A 13248-nucleotide genomic window follows, 5' to 3' on the forward strand; every position below is an offset into this window, starting at 1 on the left:
GTTATAAATTGCACAAGAGACAGAGAAGTTAAGAAGGCTAAGGAGGTACATGGAGATACAACTCTGGTTTCCAGGACTCCTTCCTACATATGTGGAATATATATATATGGAATTTCCCCATGTTGTTTTTGTATCATTCAAACCAAAAGACTACTAAGAATTCTTTCTGAATGGAAACAAGATTTACCGTTAAGTACTTAGTAAAAATCTGAACCTGCAGCTGATGTCAGCAGTGTTTTTCACAATATCATTCTCTAGAGAATTGCTAACAATAGACAGCTGAACACAAGAACCAGATGCTGGAAAGCAGAAGATAAGGAAAGTAAATGTCATTTGCCTTGTTTAATATACAGTCACTTAGGTTACCATCACACACAGAGTCTGGTTGTTTAATTAAGAAGTTTGTGCTGATGTCACAAATTCAAGTCAGGTAAATACATTGCCATTTAGCACATACATAAAACTTTTGATTAAACACACATAAATAGGAAATTAAAGCAATGCATGTACTGCTGTTTGAATCCACACTGAAGAACTACTGCAGCTATTAAGATGTCTTTAGAGTTTTTAATTACTTAAAATGCTAATGAAAGAGAATATTGGCTGAGCTGCTTTTGATGCTGTATCCTAACTGCTGTGGATCTCACATAGGTCTGAAATGATACAGTAGGGGCACTAGTTAATATCCTGCCTGTCAGTAGCACTCAATTCATTGTGTGTGAGATTTTAGGTTTGGCTGAGATGATACCAGCCCTTATTTCTAGCACACCACTTTCATTTTTTGATTAGAATGAAATTATTTTGTTTCAAGTAATACTTATCCTTTTTCACAAATACTATCTTCTTTCCCACCTCTGTATACACAACCTTCTTTAATTCGAGCAAGCTAAGAACAATAATTATAGTCAAATTCCCAGGCTCAAATCAATTTGTGATTTAATACATACTGGCATAATTTGGAAAACTCAATTTCTTTCTGTTTCACAGTTTCAGAATTAATAGCATCGTATAATCACCATATATGAATAGAAATTTGATGTAAATAGACACATGGCTTTGTAGAAGAAATATACACACATTTTCCTTTACTTAGCATGTTTGTTCCCTCAGGCCAGGAGCGTTAGCTAAAAACTATGATTAAAAGATGTTTGAAGAATACTACAAATAGAGAAACTTTCTTTATTTTTCTCTAGTTTTAGAAAGGGTCATTTTGGACACACCTGAATAGCTTATGCTTCCACGTCCCTTCCCATTGCTTGCTATAATACTTAGTGTTTTAAAATTTAAAGAGATATAAGGATATTTCAAAGAATCATACTAAATCTGACAGCTAATAACATTGTTCAGATTGATAGATCATGCCATGTACAGTCTAATATTCTTTCTCTACACATATCCCAGAGCCAGGAGGTCTGGGCACATTGCAATCAAACCTCAACACTTTCTAGCTATAGAGCTATTAATATAATGCTTCAAGTTTATGAAACATCTGAACACTTCCTCCCCCTTTTATAATATTTCTGACTTTAAAACTCTGCACCTTTTCACCATCTCATGTGCATCTCTATTCTAACTTTGCTGCTCCATGCAATCCTGATTCATCAACATATCCTTTAAGAGGGTGTTCACTTGTGTTCTGGTAGTAGTGTCACCAGGACAATGTGGAAATTAGCCTGGTCTTCATCTCCCTAAAATATGCAGATATACCAATTTAATGCCACCAAAGAGTTTGTTTGCCCACAGCAACTCCCCACTGTATTTTCTTCACTATAAAGGTAAGGAAAGAAAATTGTTCACTCCTACTAGAAAACATTTTCAGGCAAATAGACCACAAGACATCAGGATTCCTCTGCAGGAGACAACTGCGTGGGTGGAGGCAGTGGAGGTAAGAGATACAGATCTCTCTCTCTCAGTAATAGACCTTTTTCTACACCAAAATACAGAGGTACACTGTAAACCTCCTAATTTGTAAGCATTAGCAGAGTGCCTACCACAACATAAACATGGGTCTGTCCTCTCCCCTCGCCACAAAGGAGATTATACCTCTTCTCTGAATTTAGGCAACCATATAGGTGTTTTCACTGTATTTATTAATAACCATCACTAGTAATAAGTAGCTCTTATTGCTCTTTTTTCTCCTTTTCTTCTGCAACAATAGTTGTACAGAAGTAAACTGCAAATAAAATGAAATCTAAACGAAGTCTGGCAAATTCTTGCTTCTCAATGCGGAAAATGCATTCATCTCACTATATAATTTGTTAACTGTGTCCATTGATTCCCTCCTCTTCCATTGATTATATGTCTGCCTAACTTGTAAAGAGTTACTGTCTATTACAAACAGTTAAGAATGAGATCGGCTGCAGTTTACTGGAAATTTAGTTAATTAAAACTGAATTAATAAGAAGCATGGATGTTTAAGGAACTCTTTTCTAAGGTAGTATTCAATTTTTTTTTTACTCTATATTTTGTTTGACATTCCATACCAATTCCTGAGCTTAGCAATTTGAGATATATTTTCACTTCAAAGAATACTGATATCTTGTCTAATGTGTATAACAGCACTTTTGAGAGAAGTCATGAATTAGCCTCAGACATACTAAGAATGCCCAGTCAAATGAAATACTGCCTAAAACCAAGAATTTATGTGCCATAAACACCTTTTTTTGATAAATATTGAGTACTAAATAAGGATGAAGTGTAAACTGGTGGAGCAAGGTACTTGATTTAGGGAAAATAGAATTATGCTACAGAGCACTGAAATAATCTCTGCTTGCTTACTCATTTTTTTATTGAGAAATAGAGTAACAGTGATCCATGTAAAATTATGTCAAGACTTTTGAGAATATCAAGATTTCAATTATCACATCACATAAAAATTCAGTTCACAAAACTGGATAGACAGACTAATTTGAGAGGCACACTTTATCTAGGTAAAAAAAAAGAAAAAAAAAGATTGTGAGACTATTTATAAGTATGCCCATATTTATAAGACATACAATGTTAAAAAATAGATTATTGTAATTCCCCTAATCATTACTAATATCTTTGTCTCTGAGGATCTACAGGAAAATTTGTGTTGAGAAATTTTTAGCCAGTCACACAGAAGACTACAAAGAGAGAAATGTGTGCAAAGGAATATTAAGAAATCCAGATACTCAACAGCGTATCTGGATTATATTTTCGTTCCAACATGTTTCAAATGACTTAATGGGGATGGCATTTGTTATCAGTGGCCACTATGTACTATATATACATATTAAGAAATCTAATGTATTATCTGCTTTTATTTGGGATTTTTGAGCGGGGTTTGTTTGGATTTTTCTTTGTAGGTTTGATTTGGGGGGGTGTTGGTCATGGGGTTTTTTCATTTATCAAAGTGTTTCATGGTTCTGATATGCAGAATGATTAATTTGTGATATGAGAATGGAAAGGTTTGAAAAGTTTGTGTTCCACTCATGTGAAGTTTTTGCTTTCTAACCTACCCCAATCCAATTAGAGAAAGGTCATGTAGAATAAATAACAGGAATGGTGTTTTGTTTTCTGTGAATGGTGAGCATTCCCAGACCTCCTGAGTCTGTAAAAGGTAGAGGGAAATTACAGCAGTCAAGGATTACTTCAGATCACATGTATTAATATTATTTTTCCAATTTGAACATCTGAGCCTCTTTAACATACCTAAACAGTTTACTAATGAAAAAAATTCCACAAACTATTTTGTATGTAAATTTATTTACTGTAACTAGAAACAAGAATTAGAAAATTTTTCTGTCCTTGTTACTTGGTTTTAGTCAATGAAAGGCATTATTATTATAACATACCACTTTTTTGCATGTGATTTACTGCAGGCAATTTTCTGTAGAACTTTATGTAGAATAATTAACATTTGAAAAGCTGGAATTGTATTTTATATTGCAAATTCAAAATATTTAAGCGGTTCATAGAAGATTGCTATTCATCAAAAAACAGTATAGATTAGTCAAAATTACATTGCGGTGTCCCTTAAAAAATACATATATATCAGTATACTGATTTTGCATAAACCTTCCCAATCTTATTTGAAGTTACTCTGTCTCAGAAGTTGAAAGCATATTTTGTATTAATATAATTCTAAATAGTAAGAAGATGGCTTGATTGTTCTGTTTTACACAACTAGTATTGTATTTTTATAGGATGCCAGATAATATTTTACTTTATTTATTTTTATATATGAAAATGGTCCCTTTTCTTTTTCACAAGCTATGATGTTGCAAAATTGCTTCACAGATAAATGGAGATTCCTCTAATATGAAAAGCAAAACAAAACATACATAGGAATTAGAAATTGTCACATTTAGGATAAGTGATGGCTTGCAAGCCTACTTGTAGTACTTCCTAATAGTAAATTGTCAATAGGTGGTAGAATTCTTCATTGCTAGGAAATCACATTCTAGTCACAATTTTATCATGCTTGAAAATTCTATTATTTGGTAGAAATTTGAGACAAGTAGGAAGCTTAAAACACCTATCACAGTTTGAGTTACTTGATATCTTTGTAGATAATTTGATCAGATGGATAAAATAAACAAATGTAATCTCTAGAGGGTGTGTGGGTAACGGAATGGCAATGGACAGATATGATTTTTTATCAGAACCACTTGTTAGCATAGAAAAAATCACTGCTTCCACCACTTGCTTATTGTTGTACCTTTCAAAAGGTTGTAGACCCTGGTTGATGACCAGCAGAGTTGCTCATACGAGCAGTCAAAATGAGGTTGGCAAGCTCGTAATGTTTATGTTTACAGCCTGCTATTCATCGGCACCTTTTAGTGTATAGAACCTCTTTTTAGCAGATGACCATGCAATTGTTAATAATTTTCACAGGTATTTATTATGGATAGACACTGAACACAGTAGGTACTAAAACTTACTATGAGATAACCTATCTTGGATGGCTGTCTCATCCAGTCTTATCTCTGGAAGACCAAAACAGTAATCAGATAGTATTTGGTGACTAGTGTTATGATACAGTATTAAAAGAGAGGAAAAAATAAAGTGAATAATTTGGAAAAAATCTATTGCAATCATTCTTCATACAGGTAGAATAATAAAAATGTTCAATGACTCATCTATGAAACATGGAGGAATGACAGGAATACAGAAATAAGGCAAGATGTGGCAAAAATAAATGTATTATTCTAGTGACTCTCTAGAGTAATATCATTATTGAGACTGAACAATATTTTCCCAGGTTGTTGATATACTATATTTTTCTATTCAGAGAAGTAGAAAACATGCCAAGGTAAGATTCTCTCTGTCCATGCTTGAGAAGCACTCAAGTCACAAATTTGTGGCCATATGTGACTGTAGGGATTTATGTAAGGAAAAAATTACTGCAGAAGTTCATTAAAATGAACTACAGATCCCTGTAAACAAAATAAGAGGAATAGACTCCTGAAGAAGTGCATTATTTGAGAATTTCTAGTGCCTGAGTAAGCTTCAATGTCTTGTTTTGATTTTGGTTTTATACATTTTTTTATAATGGTTCTGTATGGCAAATTAACCAGTGCCTCTAAGTTCACAGGGACAATGTTTTGAACTCTAACAAAGAGGTTGAGTAGGAAAAGGATTGTTAAAGCCCTCTCTATGCTTTGAATATTTACCTCCTAGTGTTCTTGAAAATTATTTCTTCTGTGTGGAGAGGACTAGAAAGGAGGAAGTAATCAACAGAGGTAAGATGTTCCTTAAAAAAATAAAATAAGAAAACAATACAACTAGAAATATAAGTTACTTAAATCAGAACATTTATAGGTGATTTGGGGAAGTTCAGAATCTCTAACCCTTAAAACTCATTTCTTCTATTTTGTTTCAAGGTAACTGATTGCCTTACCAACAACCAGCAAATAGAAGGCAAGAGTTATTTTACAAATAGAAATTTGGGAGTTTTATAGTCCCTGTCATCTTCTAAAAGGAGAATTCTGGTAGTTTCTGGTCAGGCTGTTCAAAGAAATACATTTTTTTATTGTAAATTTGTTATTTTAAATAGTATTTCAACAACCTCTACATCCTCCTCTGTCCTTATGGGTTTGTTTGCAGCTATTTTTTGTTTATGACTGAACACAAAATTTTCAATTTTTCCAACAGACTGACAGAAGATAACCACTACTGACCCCAATTGTAGTTAAGATTGTACAGACTTATTCATATATGCTGAATTATTTGATCTGTAATAACAATACATGTATTTATAAAATTCTTCTTTTCTACCTCTCTGAAGCTACACACTGACCAAGATAAAGGAGACGGAAATTTAAAATACATATTAACAGGAGATGGGGCTGGCAGTCTGTTCATTATAGATGAAAATACAGGAGATATTCATGCTGCAAAGAAATTGGACAGAGAAGAAAAGTCCCTGTACGTGCTACGTGCCAAGGCTATAGACAGAAAAACTGGAAGACAAGTGGAGCCAGAGTCTGAATTTATCATTAAAATCCACGATATCAATGACAATGAACCAAAATTCACCAAGGACATGTACACCGCAAGTATTCCGGAGATGTCTGGAGTTGGTAGGTAAAAACTCCTTATGTAAAATACTAAAAGACTTGAGCTGATTGGGAATTTATAAGTAATTTACCATTTGAGGCACTTGCCACTAGCTGCTCTGAATATTCATGGAACAATTTCTGTTGCCAGCAATGTACCATAAATAATTGGTTTCTGCTTTTATTCATTTGTTTCATCTTTATCCACTTTTTAATCCTTTCTCCATGCTATAAGCCACTCTTTACTCTTTCAAGCCCACTCGAACCACCAAAAAATGCAGCATGTATGTCTGTCTCATCAGTTAGTACATGGTTTTATCACATCTGACGCTAACACTTGCATAAAGAGTTTTTGTATTTTAAGGTCTAATTTACCAAGAGCTTTTGTACCTTTAGACAGAAACAACTTTAAGTGAGTAAGTATGTAAATCAATTAATACATCAAAATGATGAAAAATATGTTTTTACAATTTTTTCCTTATTTTTCTTATCAGTATTGATAGTTCTTGTTGACAGGTTGTTTGTTTGTTTGCTTGTATGTTTTAATATGGCCTTTTTATATTATATATTATTATATATTTTGAATATTATAATATTATTATATTTGCCTTTATGTGTAAAAACTTACACATATTTATAACTGCTGAAATGAAAAGTAAAAATGTGGAGTTACAGTAGATGTGAGAAATACAGTATAACAGGAAAAGAGTTCTCTGAGTTTTGTTCAAATATATAAAGTGATAGATAATATTCACCAACATACATTCATCAGAAGTTATCATGATTACCTAAATAATCCACTTTTTTACAGCAGAGACAGTTTGTCTCATAAGATAAGTAAACATAAAATCCCTAGGCTATGGCAAACAACTAACAGAAAAATTCTCAATAGTTATTTACTTTTCATTATTTACTGCAATGTTTTGCAAAATCAGCTGTGGATGATGGCATTGTTAAGAGAGACAATAAAACACACAAAAAATTATCTTGTGATTAATATGTATCTGCACAAAATAATTCCCAGAAGCTAATGTCTCTGAGAGCACTAGAAGTAATAAAACAGAATTAGATTTTATTTTACAAACACGAGTATAAATACTACCTTTTTTTATTTTATAAAATAAAATAATTTATAATGTGCTTACAAAATATTTTATAATAATAAAATAATATTTTGTAAGCATGAGAAAGGAACAAATACACTACCATGTGTAATGTGAGGAGCCCAAGTATGCTTCTTTTAAAGATATATGGAAAATAGAGTAATCCTTTTCATTCAAAATTTACTTTGCTGATAATCACTGAAAGAAAAATGTTGGCAGATCACCTGTCTGCCAAATATTTAATTTGAAATATATTTGTAAGGAAGGAACTCTATGGGAATAGATAGGGAAAAAATGATGTTCATGTTTAACATTATCATTTAGTCCAACTTTATTAGAGTCAACGGAGAGTCATGAATAAAAGAGAAGTGAATATGATCCAGTGCTTGGGCACTGCCTGAGAAATACTAAGTCTATGAAATGTTTTTATTTGATTAAGAGGACAGCATACTGTACTTTAAGCTGGTGGAGTGTCCATACTTTGAAGAAGAGTTTGTGTATTTTTCCTTAAGAAAAGGAATATAAACTGTAAAAAATGTTCTTTGGCTTCTAATATGAAGAAAAAAGGAAGTTATGCTTTCCTCTGTTTAGTTGACATTTAATTGGCATTTAGGAATATAAAAACCACTGGAATGGGAATTTTTATCATTTGAATTTGAATGAATAAGTTTGTAATTTTTTTAAAGTGGAATAGAACAAGAACCCAAATCCAGACCAGTCCATTCTAGAAACTCTATATTTCTGAATTTCAGTCATAAGTGATCATCTTTATTAAGACTAACTGAAATGAAAAAGTCAAAGTATTCCTGCACTTCCTACATAAACACTTGATATTATGAGGGATATTTTTAGAGATTCTTGCATATCTAATCAATGAAGTTTTCTGACTGGAAATCACTATATGGTTGCACTATACACACTATAAAAATAGATACACTCATGAAAGCAGGTCAAAAATCTGCAGGAAAATCCCAGTTTCTTTCAATTTTTTATCTCTTCCCAATTTTCTGTCTCAAACTACTTTTTTTTTTTCTTAACTATTATATTATTATGTTTGCCAAGTCCAACAAATATGACAGCAGATATTTATGAAAGCCCAGGAAAATGTCACTAAGATTGAGAAATTGAAGAGGAATCATCATTAGCAATGTCTCCAGCTGTGTGTATATCTGTTATTCAAATTGAAATCATACTATGTACTTCTCAGTGTGTTACTGTTTCTTGGAATAACTATGTCTAGAACACACAAGGGAAAATGGTAAGTCAACACCTCTGACAGAATGTGTGATTTTCAGTAGCAATAAGCAAACTGCCGTCATGTTTAACTAGTTTGATAGTAAGAAGAGTGAAAGCATAACGTGGATTTTCAGCACAACCTATTCAAGCCCTGGGGAAATATGAATGCTTATTTGTGCACTTGTTTGTGCAGCCATCAAGTTATATATAAATTAGCCCTGCTATGCCTAAATAGGATCCATTCCAAACATGTTATGGGTAGACCTAAAATGCTGTGTAGCAAAGTTAGTACTGGGAGTAATCAAAACCACTGAAGTGAGCTGACTGCAGAGTCATTTCAGATACATTTTATGGAAATAATAATGTTAAACTGATATTGACTTAAGAAATTGAATGAGAAAGTTAGTTTAAAACATTCTAAAACTCAATAACATGGAACTTCTCATTAAAATCATCTTCCGTACTGAAGTGCTAAAATATAATAACTGCTGTAGCTATATTTTTGAACAATACTAGAGTGGACTGGAAGAATCCTGTCAATCATGTCAGATTTAGTAAATTGATTAAATAAAAAATAATTTAAAAAAAATGAGAAAAAGAGGCTAGAAAGATCCATAAAGGTTAATCAAAACATAATAAAAGAAGAAAATTTTAAAAAGAGGTTCAACATTTTAAACTGATGGAATGCCAGAGTTCTAAGGTATAGTCCATGTCTCAATGAAGAATTGGTGGATTACAAGCATGATCTAGTCTGAGCTATCTATCCAAATCCCCAAAAATGTCAGAGAAATTAAATACATATTATACATCATGGATATTTTTTTCATTTTCTCTTCATGTAGAATGAAAAATACAGTCTTGATCACACTTAAAATTACTCATTTCATCTTCAAGGCTTACATGAGTATAAAATCAGTCCAAGTATTTTTCCAAGTGAAAAATTTCTAAAAAAACCCTAAATAAAATACAATCAAAACTAACATAGCACCTCACTGAGTAAACCAATTTTCTCAGGCTACAAGTAAAGTTATTAAGAATTTTTGAAAAGGAAAGTTAGCAATGAGATGTCCTGTGTAGTTAATCCCTTTTGGCACCCAGGTCAATATTATTACATCCCTCTGTACCTGCTTTGCTAATTTTAATGAGTAAGGCTTACCAGTTTTATCTCATTAAGCTTCTTCAGCATGCAGCTGATAAGTATTTCACAAGAAATTTTTAACCTTTGCATTGATTCTATTAAGAAAAGAGACAATGCCTAATTTAGTTTACCAGTCATTTCTTCAAACTGGTACTTTCTAAATTTACAGTTCTATCCAAAAACACCTAACATATTTTAAGATTTCTACACAGCACAGCATATTTTAAATGGTTAAATTTAGAGCATACAATTTTTCCATTATATCACTTTTATTGAAAATAATCAAAGAGTTTTTCTTTAGCCGATCAGTGGGGTTTGTAAGAAGAAAGTTATGTACAAAATATAAACATGGCCATTTTCAACTGAGGTGTAGAGGATTATAGCAAGATTAAACATGCCTTGTATTAAACACCTATTCTAAATAAAAATATATAAATAAAATATATATGTAAAAGACATACACATGAATAAAAAGCAAGATGAGAATGCAGTAAAACACACTGGATAATATGCATTAACATTACCATTCTTATTACTGTGCTGTTGTCTTTGAGTGCAGTAGTACATCCTGAAACACCAATTATACAATGATTCTCTTAGAAGTTCCATTATCATTGTTCAATATTTCTATAGCATCTCTTGGGAATCTATAATCATCATGACTACTATTTCATTTAAGTAAGACTGCGCCCCATTCTGTTATTATTTTTAGTTACACCAGGTTTTCAGCATCACATAATCCCAAGTGCACTTCTCGAGAACAGTTAGTTATTTTGTATGGGAAGCTCTTAGAAGAACAACTAGGCCTTGTGGTTAAAAAAATTAAAAAAAAAAAAAAAGAGGAAAGGAAGAAAATGAACCAAATGCAGTAACCATGATATTTTCTATTTTTGAATTTGCTTATGTCAGTAACCATTAGTCTACAGATGTGTAAAAACAACTAAAGAGAAGCAGCTCTCATCTTTCATGTTTCAGCAGGAAATATTTATATTTTCTCCTTTGCATATTTTCCCTGGTTTCAGATGTTTATAAAAAGAAGCTATGAATGACTGTTTTGACTTTGACACAAGCCTAAAAATCTAGTTTGCTAGCTTGCAAAACTTCTGAATTCTGTTAATGTACACTCTATTTTAAAATGAATTATTGAGTTAGCTTTAAGAGAAAGATACATTTCAAATAAATATTTTATCCACAACTTCATATTTTACAAGAAAGAATTAGAATTCCTTTTAGTCAAACTAAGCATGATGGCAGAAATTCTGTAACTAGAATACTTTCAATATTTCTTTTTGCATTAGCCACTAGAACTAAAGAATTTCAAGATCTTTGTAAATGTTAGAATCTTTTTAAATACAGAATTTTTATCCTAATTTCTTTATTTTTTTCATGCAATAAAATTTATTTGTTATGAAATAAATAAAAATATATAAAATAAGAGTTTAATATCTAGTAACATTTTCTTAAGCCATCAAGGTAAAAAGTCAAAACCCTCTTTTTATTAAGTAGTCAAAATCATAAATCTTTCCAGGATATTTTCAAAAAATTTTACAATATTTGGGTTTTTTTCTTTCACTTTTGGGCATGAAGTCTGTTAACAACATGTATAGTATTTTTATTAGGAAAGTATATGGAAGTATTTATAAGTATTTTGCATTTGGCATGAGGCAAAACTCTAAAAGAGTAGTATGAATGGATGCTTTAAAACTTCATATTTCCAATGTTCAAAAGAAAACCACTGGAACACCAAAAGAATCTTATTTGAATCATGATTATTTTTACCTTAAATTGTCTACACATTTATCTATGTATATAATATGGATAGCATCTTCCTAGCAAAAAGGATGTCTGCAAGGAACTTATGACAGCTCTGGTACTGTTATCAGATTATTTTGAGTTTGTACAGCTCCACTGATTTCAAGCTGGATGTTACAGAATTGTTAAGATTTCCCTGTATGTTGTTCATTCCACATTCAATGTGTATAATTTCTGTAAAACTTAAATATCCATTTAAAACTACTATTGTTCTTTGTTACGGAGTGAAGATAAAATAAACACCTAAAATACAATATAAGTAATCACATCTAAAACTAATATCTATGTATTGTGTATATCATAGAACACAGAACATGTGAATCATAGAACAGCTTGGGTTGGAAGGGACCCTAAAGGTATCTAGGTCTCTGCCATGGGCAGGGACACCTTTTACTAGATCAGGTTGCTCAGACCTCCATCCAACCCAGCCTTGAATGCTTCCAAGAATGGGGTTACTTCTCTGGGCATCCTGTTTCAGTTCCTCACCATCCTCAAACTAAGGAATTTCTTCCTAATATGTAATGTAAACCTACCCTTTTTCAGTTTAAAATAGTTCCCCCTTGTCCTGTCACTACAGACTCTTGTGAATAGTCTCTCTCCCTATTTCTTATTGGGTTCCTCCAGGTACTGGAAGGCTGCAATCAGGTAACCCTGAAGCCTTCTCTTCTCCAGGCTGAACAATTCCAATTCTTTCAGCCTTTCCCCATCGGAAATGTGCTCCATCCCTCTAATCTTTTTCATGGCCTACGCTGGACTCCCTCCAACTAGTCAGAGCTGTTCCTGTTCTGGGGATCCCAGAGATCCCCATGCACCATTCCAGGTTGTCTCTCACCATGCTGGCCAAGATGCTTTCAATGCAGACCAGAATGTGTTTGGCTTTCTGTGAGTGCACATTGCTGGGTTAAGTCCAATCTCTCATCCACGAACACCCTCATGTCCTTCTCGGCAGGTCTGCTCAATCTGTTCCTGCCTCAGCCTGTGTTAATATGGGGCGTTGCCCTGATCTAGGTGCAGCCCCCTTGCACTTAGTCTTCTTAATCCTCATTAGATTCCTGTGGGTGCAATTCTCAGGCTTGTCCAAATCCCTCTGGGTGGCATCCTGTCATTCAGATGTGTCAATCATATTACTCACTTGGAGTCATCTACAAGTTTGCTGAGGCTACCCTTGATCCCTTGGTCTATGTAATTAATTAAGATATAAACTGACACTGGTCCCAGTAAAACTCCAGAGGGACACTTCTTGTCACTGATGTCCATTGGAGCACTGAGGCATTGACAACTACACACTGGATGTGACTGTCCAACCAATTCATTATGGACCTAACAGTCCACCCATCAAATCCCTCTCTGCAATTTAGAGAAAAGAATGTTGCGGGGGACCATGTCAAAGGCTTTACAGAAGCCCAGATAGAAAACACCTGTAACATCTTTGTGA

General features: G+C 33.0%; 1 protein-coding gene across 1 annotated transcript in view; it reads left to right on the forward strand.

The window, feature by feature from the left end:
• CDH9 (cadherin 9) overlaps positions 1-13248 on the forward strand; it is a 95643-nt gene that overhangs the window by 43664 nt on the left and 38731 nt on the right. The window contains exon 3 of the mRNA XM_053951267.1: positions 6254-6548. Coding sequence (XP_053807242.1) covers positions 6254-6548 — 295 coding nt within the window. The remainder of the gene's footprint in view (positions 1-6253; positions 6549-13248) is intronic.

This window comes from Vidua chalybeata, chromosome 1 (assembly GCF_026979565.1).
Source record: "Vidua chalybeata isolate OUT-0048 chromosome 1, bVidCha1 merged haplotype, whole genome shotgun sequence".
Taxonomy (NCBI): domain Eukaryota; kingdom Metazoa; phylum Chordata; class Aves; order Passeriformes; family Viduidae; genus Vidua; species Vidua chalybeata.